This window comes from Podarcis cretensis (genome assembly GCF_951804945.1).
Source record: "Podarcis cretensis genome assembly, chromosome: 2".
NCBI classification, from domain to species: Eukaryota; Metazoa; Chordata; class Lepidosauria; order Squamata; family Lacertidae; genus Podarcis; species Podarcis cretensis.
This window is the reverse complement of record NC_137171.1, coordinates 71,153,338-71,167,053: the sequence shown is the minus strand read 5'-3', so window position 1 is coordinate 71,167,053 and position 13,716 is coordinate 71,153,338. Positions and strand designations below refer to the sequence as shown.

At 39.2% G+C, this 13,716-nt stretch overlaps 1 protein-coding gene across 2 annotated transcripts in view; it reads left to right on the top strand.

Annotated features, from left to right (window-relative positions):
* USP4 (ubiquitin specific peptidase 4) overlaps positions 1-13,716 on the top strand; it is a 35,536-nt gene that overhangs the window by 15,279 nt on the left and 6,541 nt on the right. For both annotated transcript variants that reach the window (XM_079964409.1, XM_079964408.1), the window contains 7 exons: positions 517-600; positions 2,256-2,350; positions 10,666-10,857; positions 11,824-11,912; positions 12,242-12,460; positions 12,553-12,623; positions 13,160-13,275. In XM_079964409.1, the coding sequence (XP_079820535.1) occupies positions 517-600; positions 2,256-2,350; positions 10,666-10,857; positions 11,824-11,912; positions 12,242-12,460; positions 12,553-12,623; positions 13,160-13,275 (866 nt within the window). The remainder of the gene's footprint in view (positions 1-516; positions 601-2,255; positions 2,351-10,665; positions 10,858-11,823; positions 11,913-12,241; positions 12,461-12,552; positions 12,624-13,159; positions 13,276-13,716) is intronic.

The window sequence follows — 13,716 nt, the reverse complement described above, 5'->3', positions numbered from 1 at the left end:
CATCGGGTGTATATTGCATATGACTAATATTAGATATCAACAATAGTGACCCCCTTAGTAATAGTATTAATTGCTTTTTGGTAGATTGCAAGCTGAACCCCCAATACAGTGTATCTTTCTAGCTTTAGTTAAGAGTAAAAATGCCAGTTTTTTCCTGTCATACCATTAGCTTTTTACAATCCCAGCAGTGCTTATAATAGGACAACATTTTTACATTTAAATTTATCCTAATAAAATGTAGTTTCTTCACAATTTTGCTTGATTGCACCAACAATGGTGGCTGCTTTGGACATAACAGTAAGCCAAGGGTAGTGGTTTGTTGCTCCTACTTACTAGCAGGTAGGAGAAAAGCAGAAGCTGCGTTCACAGTAAACAGTTAACCATGTCTGACTATAATACGCAAACACACCCTGTATCAAACCTGGTTACTGATGCTGATCCTTAAGTCTAGAATTGTGTTCCTTACCAAGGTTTATTTTGCCCAGTATAAGTTTAATGTTCTGATTTTTTCCCCAGTACAAGGTAATTGTGCCAATGATGGGGGCTGTATCTGACCTGTGTGATGCACTCTCAAAATTCTCCGGGGTTCCTGCAGAAAATGTAAGGCTAAATAATATTGTGTGATAAATAAAAGGGTTCAGTTTTCTACAAAATGTTATTAGGTAAACTGATTCATGAATTATTTAAAAATAACTTTAACAAACATTATAAGAAGGTGACTTGATATTGTGTATTGGGCACATCTTTTAAAAGGTGGTAAATTTTTCTTTTTAGGGCAAGAAGTGAGGAATTACGTTCCACTTTCCACATGTTAAAATGTTGGTCTATACAGAAACTTAGATGAAAACAAACTGTCCTATTTCAGATAAAAACTCTGACAAGAACAGCTTGTCAACATGAGCCCATTCTCTGACCTTGTCCTTGTTCTGCTTGCCCTAATACCAACTATGTATAGCACTCATTTTGAAAGATGTCCCCAAGTGCTTGAAGTGAGCATTGGGTCGAAGTGAGACCTTGGATCCTTAGCACTGATGACTCCTTGATAATTATGCACATTCTACAAATATTTAATAGGAAGGGCATTCTTAGCAGAATTTGGTATCGTGTTGCAAATGTTCTGTATGTAGTTGAGAATTGATCTTGTGTAATAATGAAGAGTTATTTAAACTGGAAAGATTATCTATTTCTATATCTTATATAGCTCAGTCTGTAGATCACGAGGCTGTTAATCTCAGTGTCGTGAGTTCAAGTCCCACGTTGGGCAAAAGATTCCTGCATTGTAGGGGTTGAATTAAATGAACCTCATGGTTTCTTCCAACTCTAATTCTATGAAATCATCTGGTGAAAGACATCATCTTAATGTTTTATAATCAGATAATATTTAAGAGGAAAGAAAGAAAAATAACAATTCCTATTCTAATGGGCTCTTTGAGAGTGTATTTAATGGTGGTGATCTCATGCAAAACTTAAGGGCTATTCTAGAAACCAGACCAAATAAATGGGGATTTGAGGGAATAGGAGGGAATCCTATTCTGGTTAGTGTATTCAGGTCAGTTCCCACATACTTCTTTCGTCAGCTCCCTAATGTATATGATAGCCAACTTTAATTATCTTGAATTCAACTCTGTAAGCTGAAAATGGTGGAGAAGGTGATTGAGCTGGGAAAAGAACACATTTGGGATTAAGGAAGTAAAAAGAAGCAGTGGCTAGGCCAGTACCCTTGGGAGGAGAAGAACCCTGTTTCATTCCACTACCTAATTGCTTATTATCAGATCAAAGTTTTTGTTGCCAGTGGTTGTTAGGCATTCTCTTTGCCATCCTTTCAAGCAGCTGTTTTTCAAACTACATTGCCCATTTTGAAATCTTAAAGAGATTTTTCTCTGGGCAAGCTATTAAAGCAACCAGTTCTATTCCTTCAGTTTTGACATTTGTTTTCTTGGCAAACACAAGGAGTCTTAACTATTCCTCATCACTGAGATCCAGTATATTGTACCAGTTCTTTCATTTGACTGCTGGTGTTTTTTTGCTTAGTCGGCTTATTTAAGCATCTCTCATGAGTCACTTGACACCAAACTTCCTCTTGGGGTTGGGCTAGATGATCTTTGGGGTTCCTTCCAACTCTACAATTCTATTACTCTGTGATTGGAGAATATTGAAAATAGGAGAAATGTTCAATATTTTTCTTGAACTTGGCTTATATTTTGATTATCATTATGCTATTCTGACTTCCATTCTCAACTATTTCCTGTTTTTAGATGGTGGTGACAGATGTTTATAATCACCGATTCCACAAAATTTTCCAGATGGATGAAAGCTTAAGTCAGATTATGCCAAAGGACAACATCTTTGTGTGAGTAACCGATTCTTTGGGAAGAGTAGAGATAAGAAACTTCTGCTATGTAACATTTGAGTGTTTAGCCTGAAAAGATTATTTGGTACCCACAATTTATGTAGGTGATCAGTAGTTCTTACATTGTGTTGTATGCTGTTCTGATGAGATATCATGTGGTGTGGGACACATATTGTTTAATTAGTGACCTTTGAAGTGTTTGTGTGCTGCTATTTTCCTCTTGGGTTTTTTATTGTTTAGCTGTGCAGATGCCAATAGATTCTAGAAAACATTGGGGCTATGTTACATGGAATGCTAAATCTCCACTGAAATTTACTAACGTTTTTGAAACTTAAAAGAGCGTGAACATGTTTACATTTACATTGGGAAATCAGGCATGGAGAACTTGTGACAATTTGTAACTAAACCTTAAACTTTGGATTCTAGTTTTAAAGTTAGCTGTAAGCCTGCCTCACATACACCTTCCCCCAACTTCCAGTGTGTCTGCAGGTATTGTTTTCTGAGTATCTGTCATGTACACATTCCTATAAAGTTGTGTATACATGAAATGTTGGTGGATAAACATCATAAGCAGTACCTTGTCAGTCTTTTAGGAATGCACCAGTAAAACTGATCCTGGAGTTGGTCAGTTTGGGCAAGTTTGGTGCAACATTTATTTATAGTAAGTGGATGGGGCTTGTTCATCACTGTCAAGTAAGAAATGGCTAGAACAGAGACATTTTAAAAGAAGTATATTTGACATCTTACAATGCACCTCTTTTTAAGAAGTTTTTTTGTGTGTGTATATACGGTATACATGCATGGGAGCACACATACACATACTGTATTAGAATTGCATTTTGGATTGTATTCCTATTGTGTTGGAGCTATGAATACAAATATGAACTATAAAAGATGAGCCTTTAAACTAAGTTCCTAGCAATTGGATATGATTGCAGAATGTCACAAATCCAACTAAATTTGTCTATTTTTAAATTCCTAAAAGCTCTCTGTACTTAGGACTTCGTTAGATATTTGTGAATAGCAGATTATTTTGCACTTCTTTAATAGGAAACTTCAAAATAGTTAAAGTGAAGCAGATTGTGAAATTAGGTTAGGAGAAGTGGTGGTAGTGGCAGTACAGTGATTGACTATTGATATCAAGTGACAGTGAAAATTTGTCGGTGGCAATAGGAGGGTCTGGCTTTGTTTTGTGCAGTATTTATAGAGCTGCATCATTAAGCCTCCCTAAAATGATAACATGGTTTTGTTAAATACTAGGTAGGTTCAGAATAAGAATTTACTCATCCACAACTTGATTGTGGTGGATAAAGAGGCCAACCTAGCATAACTAAGACTTGGGTGGGCCTGATCTCACCCATCTCTCTGACCAGTTACTCGGTGCAACAGCAGGTCAGACTTCAGTGCTGGGGATAGAGGTACAGTGGTACCCTGGTTCTCAATCCATTCCGGAAGTCAGTTCCAAAACCAAAGCGTTCCAAAACCAAGGCATGCTTTCCCATAGAAAGTAATGCAAAATGGATTAATCCGTTCCAAGCTTTTAAAAACAACCCCTAAAACAGCAATTTAACATGAATTTTACTATCTCACGAAACCATTGATCCATAAAATGAAAGCAATAATCGATGTACTGTAATATAAAATAAATAAGACAGTATTGTAGATGATAAAAATTAAAATTATTTCCCCCCCTTACCTGCACTGATGATAGTCATTGTTTGGATGGGGGACTTTTATCCATTTCCAGTCACAAAATCAATCAGTAGCTGAACTGGGTTCCACACAGTCACAAAAACAAATCAATCAAAAAAGTCTCAAAAACAGAAACGGAAAGATAAATAGCAAAAAAAAGAGAGCACCAAACTTAATCCATTCCAGAAGTCCGTTTTACTTCCGAAATGTTCGAAAACCAAGGTGTAGCTTCTGATTGGTGCAGGTTCCCCAGAAACACTTCTGAAAAGCATTAGAAAACTGGAACACTTACTTCTGGGGTTTTGCCGTTTGAGAACCAAGGCATTTGAGAACCAAGGTACCACTTTCTTGACATAGTTCTTAGAATTTCAGTGCAGCTCACTAGTACACCTCTTGCCCTCAGGGCAGAATGAGAATGTCTTTACCTGATGTTGGGCCATAGAGACAGATTAGGGGTGCTGCTGGTATGCCGTCCACCCTGTTTCCCAACAGCCTTGATGGCTGTGGTGGTTGTGAAAATAGTATTGAAGGAACCCAGGATGATTGTCCTGGGTAACCTTCAGTGTGTGTGCCGAGGCTCTCAGGGCCAGTTTTTGAGTTCATGGTCTCTGTGGTAACCATGCATCTGTCTCATCATCTATCTAAGATGTGGTAGGACATAGCTTGGATCTTGTCTTTGCTTCAAGTGGTGAAAGTGGTAGTATCTGTCTCTTTCTGTGGAGTAGGGGGTGGGTGGGTTCTACAACACAGTCATCATGGTCAGACCACTTTCTGGTAAAGTTTGGAATTGTGGTGCCTACATCCCCCTGCAGGGGTGGAGGTCCATAGAGATTAATAGAATGCAGTGGATTCCTGAATGTTATGCAGGAGTTTCTGGTGGATAGGGTAAGTGAACCTGTCAAGGCCTTGGTCTCACTATAGAATGTCAAGATGAGATGGGCCTCTGACACAAATCCTCCCAAGTGCTCTCTTAAGTGCTGTGGAGTCCATTCAGTAGCCTGGTGCTTTGGGAGCTGCAAATGATGAAACAGGCTGCATTACACTAGAGTACAGGTGGTGGGCGTCTTGTTGAAAAGCAAACAAAACACTTTTGTAGAGGTAAAACCTCTCTTAACCAGAATTTAGCATCTCGGTTCTAGTCTACCTAAAATGTTTGTTTGTTTCTCTCCCCCCCCCCCCTTTAAAAAATATTTTTTATTGATTTTTCCATGTATACTTCTTCTAACAATCTTCGTAGTATAATTTCAAGTCTGGAAGGGAGAAGCCTCCTTTATCTTTTGTATCTATAAGTATTTTATACAGTGGTGCCCCGCAAGACAAATGCCTCGCAAGACGAAAAACCCGCTAGACGAAAGGGTTTTCCGTTTTGGAGGCGCTTCGCAAAACGAATTTCCCTCCTATGGGCTTGCTTCGCAAGACGAAAATGTCTTGCGAGTTCCTGCGGTTTTCACCCCTTCCCCCCCCCTTTTTCTAAGCCGCTAAGCCGCTTATCTGCTTATCCACTAAGCTGATAAGCCGCTAAAAGCCGCTAATAGCGCTAATCCGCTAAGTCGTCAATGGGCTTGCTTCGCAAGACGAAAAAACCGCTAGACGAAGAGAATAGCGGAACGGATTCTTTTCGTCTTGCAAGGCACCACTGTATTTTATTCTAGGTTTTTCCCCATTCCAGACGAACTTAGAAATATCTTTTTGCCAGTTTCTGAAGCAGACAAGATTGCTTATCCCCCCCCCCTTCTTTACATGCTTCATTAATTATGGCAGCTCAAAGGCAGTGCATGTTTGTGTAAAATGAATTCTAGATACAGTCCCTGATAGCAGTGAAGCTGGCAAAGACTCCTGACTAAGCCCCTGGCAAGACTCCGACAGTTAGCATACTGAGTTAGATGGATCAATGGAGGCTTCCTGACTAATGATGCTTAGACATGAAAGAATGGATTTGAACAACATTTTGAACTGAAGCATTTGAAGTTCTTCAAATGTAAAGTGAACTTTTAAGGTTTATTAACAAATGTGATTAATATATTACACTCTCCCTTATTTTGTATCTGCATTGCTCTTATACATTTGGAAGTTGATAATGGCTTGTCGAGGCATCTCAGTTCCAGCATTATGCAAATTATACTTTGTACTAATCCCATTTTAGAACCCAAATCATGATTTTGAGCTTTCAAGCATATATGCAGATGATGTTAGAGCTTTCATACTTGGTCTACTCAGCATTCCTATCTCTTGATACTGTGATCTTCTGGGTTGGAGTCATGGCCATAACCATGGTTTGTCAACTCGAGTCATCATACCCAGCTCTGGTTAGGACAAAGCACAATTTGAAAACACGTTTCAAAACAGGATTGTCTTAATTCTCATTTGCTAGCCTACCACAAACCATGGTTTGTCATTTCAGCTATTAGTGGCCTCATTCTCATGTATCTACCCATAGGTTACAAACATCTTCTGAGGTCCTGTTGGGTGTCCCACTACTTAAGGATGGTGTGCAGTAATGCAAGGGTGGACCTTTTTCATGGCAACACCCAGATTACTAAAGCTTAGTTTAGTGTTACATGTCCAAATCTTAGGGTCATGTGGTCCCCTCCATTTTCCTCCAGTGTAGTCACAAGAGAATCAGCTTTCAGCTTAATAGTAATAGTAGTAGTAATAATAATAATAATAATAATAATAATAATAATAATTTATTATTTATACCCTGCCCATCTGGCTGAGTTTCCCCAGCCACTCTGGGCGGCTTCCAATCAAGTGTTAAAAACAATACAGCATTAAACATTAAAAACTTTCCTAAACAGGGTTGTCTTCAGATGTCTTTTAAAGATAAGATAGCTACTTATCTCCTCATCTGAAGGGACGGCCTTCCACAGGGCGGGCGCCACTACCGAGAAGGCCCTCTGTCTGGTTCCCTGTAACCTCACTTCTCGCAATGAAGGAACCGTCAGAAGGCCCTCAGCGCTGGATCTCGGTGTCTGGGCTGAATGATGGGATGATGGGGGTGGAGACGCTCCTTCAGCTAATAATAGTTACTTGTTATGTCCAAACCCAGACAAGCTGTTTACCATTTATCAGGCTTTAGAGACTCAAATTTCAAATTGTGGTTCATGATCCTGTCTATTTCCTGAAAACATTGTTAATAGTAAGCACAGCTTGGATACAAGAAGTAATCTTGGTTAGCTGAAAAACGAAGCAAAAGTTTCCTCACATCCATGCCTGAGGATGAGAAGGGATTGGGATGCAGTACACAAAGACACTAAATTAGTGTAACACTAACTTAGGGTGATGTTGCCCCTGTTTGGTGAAATAGCATTCCTGATGAGATATGGCAGGCAGTCACTATTTGCACTTTCCTGCAAAAATTGAATATGTTTTTGTTTCTATGATAAACTCGCACCAATTCATTCTAAACCCATATATATGTAGCAATTAAAATGTAGGTGCCTGTATTATTTCTACTTGTAGGGCTTGAAGCTTCAGAATGTGCATAATGTAGACCTGGAAAATGGCACAGAGCAAAGGTTACCTCTATTCCTTAAGGCAACGGTGGTGATCAAAAATGAATCCCTCCACCCCACAGTTTTTAAGTGAGAGGGAAAATTTAGGTGAGCTGATCACCAATCTCCAGCATCTCCTCTGTTTTGGAACTTGAATTACCGGTAGTTCTATCATGTTTGCCTTTTTTTCTTTCTCAGTTGTGCTGTTTTTGGCACCATATTGCAAATATCGGAAATCACTTTTTTTTCAGTAGCTGGGAGCTAACAAAGAATTTCCAGTATTAATCTATTAGCTGAATTGCTCTCCAGGTGTATTGCATACATACTTTAACCAGTTCTTAGAGGATTGGTTAATGTGGTATGGTAGATGCGTTGGAGGCATTCATGAGTGGCAGGAGGATGTAAAGTTTGAGTCCAAGCATTTATAAGAACATGGTGGTCAGCAATTCTTGGGAAAGTTGCTTCTCCTACTGAATGTTCAGTTGACAGATTGTAATAAAGGTGATCTGCAAATCAATCTGGCAAAACTACATCAACATGCGTCACTTGTGCTGAATTCCCCCAGGCTAAACTAGAAGGGGCATTCAGCACTCAGTGCAGACACTTACTATTTTTTCCCCTTAGGTCCCATGATGCTCCGCCCCAACTAGGCTCCTGCTCCGATGTAAAGCCCCAGCATGTGCCATGATGGTGATATCACATCACCCAGGATCCTGCTGGAGCATGGAGCCAGCCTACAAGGGGTCAGGTAAGTGTCTATCATTGCACAAATATGCAAAGTTTTTGTCGGGTTTTTCCTTCCCAGGGGAAGCATCTTGGGATATGAGGCTGGAGAGATTTTATATGTTTGAGTGCCTTTGTTATCTTAGCCTGGATAATGGAGGCATTCAGCATATATGTTTAAAATTGATGAAACTTTGCCAAAATGATTTGCAGGTCACACTTAACTTACTGACATCAACTGCCATAATATTCTCATGCCAGTCACTTTACCCTGGTTTCCTGCCCACCTTACCTTGCATAGTTTCTCTACCCTTGTTTGCTTGGAACTGGTAAAAGACTGAATGGTTATGGAGATTTTGAACGTAGTATCTGAAATACAAGATTTATCCTATTACTCTTTGGTTTTCTCTCTGATAATGGGTTTTGGATGGGTGGTGGAATACAACTGTAAACTAAGATAAAATCTGACCCTAGAAATGCTCCTTCCTTAGATATTATATAGCCTGAAGCAAAATAGTTTTGAGTGATTCTGCTCTTTGCTTTAGAGCAGGGTTGGGTAACATTTTGGGACCTAAGGGACACATTCACTCCTAGCCTACCCTCTGAGAGTCACATAGCAGCAGTAGGCGTGGCCACTCCCACACATTCACATATATACACTCACCCAGGGTTTACATAGGCAGGCAGCTCCCCTCTTTAATTGATCCATGCAGATTAGATGAGGAGGAAGGGTTATCGCCCATTCTCCACTCTTCAAATGACTGATCTGATGACTGAGGAAGGGATCATTTGTAGCCACATTTGGATGCTGGGCTCTGCTGTCTACTTTGGCTATTTTTTCCCCTTTTGCAACTGTGGCCAAAATTGGTTGGTCTTGGGGATCTAGAAAAAAAATTAAGGCCAGTGTCTGAATCTAACTTAATTGAAGCATATTTCAGATTAATCTAAATTAACATTGTTAAAGAAATCAGAAAAATAAGTCAGGGCTAAATCTAGAGCAAACTTGTTGTAATTTGGGTCTTGAGTAAAAAAAGAAAGAAAAACAATATGTAAAGAACCAAGTACAGTGGTACCTCGGGTTACATATGCTTCAGGTTACATACGCTTCAGGTTACAGACTCCGCTAACCCAGAAATAGTACCTCGGGTTAAGAACTTTGCTTCAGGATGAGAACAGAAATCGTGCAGCGGCAGCAGGAGGCCCCATTAGCTAAAGTGGTGCTTCAGTTTAAGAACGGACCTCTGGAACGAATTAAGTACTTAACCTGAGGTACCACTGTAGCAACTTTGCACATTAAGCTAACCAATAATACCCATTTTAAGCTATATTTTCATATCAATAATATTCTATTTAGGGTTATTGTGGAGGTTGTTAACAATAGTGGGCAGTTGCAATGTTTATGTACTTAGGTGTACAGTTGGTTGGTTTGTTTTACTTACACAGTATCAATAGGATACTGTGTAAGTAAAAATCTGGATGAATTCACAGGCACCAAATGTTGAGGTACAGCAAGAGGAATACCTCCCTATATTCATGCATACAGATTGTGTTTCCTTTCAGTGTGAGAGGCAAAAGGCTTTTTGTTTTGTTTTGTAACCTTGGTAGGTACAGTGCCTCAGTTTTGCCACTCAGAGAAGTGATGAGGAATCACTACAAGGCACCATTCTGAGTAGGGCTACTACTACATGCATGGTGGAAGTGCTAGTAGATGGGAGGACTTTCATATTCATGGGAGGTGTTGAGAGAAGATACAACTTGCAAGTGTTGCAATAATGAGGAGGCTTGGTCGTCTGCTGTTTTTTGGAGCTGTGCCTGAGGGAACAGTACTCCACTTCTTCACTTTCTTTGTCCCAGATGAGTTTCACAGGTCTTTTCCTTTTTCGCTATGGGTCCTGTGCTCTTTTTCTCATTCTTTTGACCCCCTCCCCCCGATCTTTATGCACCCTTCAATCACCTGGTTCTCCTTGACTCCTAACAAATATCCTGTTTCCTAGCAAGCTGCTTTATTGTTCCAGTGCTAGGTCATACAGCATTAAATTCTACATGGCTCTAGTTGTTGTCAAAGGTTTGTTTAACGGGTGTTTGTGAATGCCTGTGGGTACAAGTTACTGTCTTGGGTTAACACCATAAGACTGATCACTAGATGTTTTTGCATTGCATGTCTCCAGGCAGGGCCCTCATTACCTGGTAACTTTTGACACTTTCTAAATAAAACCGTATCTAATTGTTCAAAGTAAAGGGAGAAGGAAATGGTTTATTCAGTCATGAGCTTAGAATCAGCTCCTATTTTAAGAACTGTGATGTAGAATATGACTCTTCAAGTGTGAATGCTTAAGACTGGCATGACACTCTTACCAGTTCTGAAAGGACTGAACTTTGCTCACCATTCTTCTCTCTTTTGTACAGATACGAAGTTTGTAAGTCAACGGAAGATGGTGCTGAATGCATCACTCTTTCGGTTTACTTCAGAGAAAAGAAAGCAAGACAATCCAGTGCTGCTCCGGGGACTGTTCTCTATGGGCAACCACTACTCATAGCTATACCCAAACACAAGCTTACCCTGGATCACTTGTACAATGTTATATTGGAGCGGATTAGGTGAGTACAGGACCTCTGTGGCATATAAGTTTACTCATTTCTAAGTCCAATCATCTCCGTTTCTCCAATTGCTTTACAATAGGATTGTTATTAGATGTTACTAGTTTGTGTGCCCCTAATTGTTATTGTTCTGCATCCACTGGTAGCTTATCAGTATGAGTTTGAAACTGCAAGTACTTCCATAGTTGTAGAATTTTCTGGCAAATGTCTTATATTAACTTGGTTGGTTGAAACTCTTCCTTTATATGAACCCAAAAAGAATCTAAGATCAAAGACCAACTTTTTGTTACTAGCAGCTATCAACCAGATACCTCTGAAAACTCAGAAGCGGCACAAGAAACTCCTGGCCCTTATCTGTGTATTGCTTCTGTGTATACAGGTTACATTAAGCTTCCATGAATTTCTCTTTGCTAAAAAAACTCCACCCCAAATCTAAACTAATAGTCATCACACAATGCATGCTTAACTTAAGGAACTGAACTAAATTAGTTTGTTTATCTTGATGTTACCATATTTGTGAAAATGTTGATTATATTACAGCATTCTATATCCTAAAAGAAAACTCTTATGGTAATAACATAAACAGTGAATCAATGAAAAATTGTAAGGATGTGTGGTTATTGTTTATGCTTTCATATCTCAGTTTGTTTATTTCATATTTTCTTTTACATATCTTACCAATTTTCAAGGAAATTCAAGGGCTTTAAGGATCCTTTTATTTTATATGTGTATGATAATCGTAGTGGGTGAGGAAATATTTCTGTACTTTCAATCTGGCTGCTTTCCTGATGAGATAGATACCCAACTCCCATCAACCCCAGTCAACATAGGAATGGTAGGAATTGTAATCATCAACATCTAGAGGAGATTTTGCACTAATTGTCCTTTTCTCCTAATATACCTGCCTTTCCAATAATGGGTCACTCGTGTCAGCGTTTAATGAAAAAAATAATTTATGTGTTTCAGTCGCTATGTAAAAGTTTCCTTAAAAGAAGAATGTTCTGAAGGATGTCCAGATAGTGAGAATTGCAATGGCTCCAGTAGCGTGTCTGAAGGTAAATTATCCTAAGATGGGTATTATTTAACTAAATCTGTATTGTCTAAAGTAGTAGACATGACTCCTCAATAGTATTATACATCCTGTAGTAGTATACAACCTTCTGTGCTTTAGAAATATTCTTCAAATAACACTATTAAGTATATTGCATGTTGTGATAACTTGCAAAGTTGGGTACAGACTCTTCCCTGGTTCTCTCTGATTTAGCCGCATTCCTTTCAAAGCTGCTGTTGCAATCATTTGCTCATTAGTTTTTCAGACAAAGGATATTATAAATGCTATGGAGGAACAACAAAAGTGAAAAACAATCTTTAAAATGTGTTTCAGGTGATGTTGAAGAAATGGAACATCAGAATGGAGAGGAAGACAGTAAGGAGAAAATATCAGAAACAGATGCCTGCAAATCAGAGGACTGCATCCAGGATGACCTGGAAAAGGAAGGCCTGCATCACAGAAGGCATCTCTTTAGCTTCAGTCTTGTGAACTCTTATGGAACATCAGAAATAAACTCCCTTAATACAGATGGGAAAATCCTCAAGTTGAGTTGTAGGTATCTCCTCTAATTGTCATCCTAGACACACCTCATCTTTGGCAGATTTACATGATGTTATTGCTTTTCTTCTTTTCTTCTTTTCCAGCTCATGCAACTCTTGCTATTGATTGGGATTCTGACACCCGAAAGTTGCTTTTTGATGAACATGAGGCACAGGTGATTAGCGTTCTCCCACCTTTTAAAGGGCACAGCTGTAGTCTGGCCCCTTATAACTGTTGGCAGGGGGTTAGGCAAGATTATGTGGTTTATTCTGCCTTTGTACTTTGATAAAAGTACTGAGGAAATAGAGCAATGTCATAGAATATTGACAACAGGTCATTATCAGCACCAGCAGAGTGCCATTCACAAGGCTTCTCAAGAGTTGGTGATCAGCTGGTGGTTCAGCTTTGTGCACACCACTTACCACTGAGCTTTGCAAACCCCATTTTGGCTGACCCAGGTCTTTACCTGTCTCACACTTGACATCATATGTGTGATTACAGAAACGGTATTGTACCATCTTTGTATGAGTAAAGTGTACGGAGGCATTACCAGAGAAGAGGAGGGCAAAGAATCAAGCTGAAATAAAAGTTGCAGACAATTAGTATAGAAGGGTTTAAAGTATTCTCCAGTGTGGTGTGTTAATTTTTAGAAGGTTTAACATGCATCTTACACTTGAGGAAAAAACATAATGTATATTTCTTTTTTGGTAGGCATTTGAAAAACACAACAGTATGTTTCAGCCACAGAAGAAGAAAACTACCGTAGCTCTGAAAGATTGCATAGAACTGTTCACTACTATGGAAACACTTGGTGAACATGATCCATGGTAGGTTTGCTGTGTTTTCTCATAGCAATAACATCTCTGGACTGTGTTTAGCAACTGACTAAAGCATGGATATTATCTATGCATTTTGCCCTGTAGGTCATGTAGAAAAGGTAGCTCAGACTGATTTCATTTAGTCACTTTTGAGGTGGCTTGATTTCACATGGTTAAAGAACAGCACTTTTTTCACATGTGGTAAGAACAGCGCTTGACCCATCCTGGAAAATATTAACTTCTTTGTACTACATGCATATAAGAATTATAACATGCTGTCAAAAGGAAGGCTTACATGATTATGTACAGTTGCATTAATAGCAATAATAGGGTCCAATCCTATGGATTAAGGAAAGCCTGGGCAAAAATACCTGTTTCAGGTAATCACCCTGTGATTATCTGTAGGCTACAGTGTCATAAGTAAAATTTCCCCAGATGATGTAAGTGATC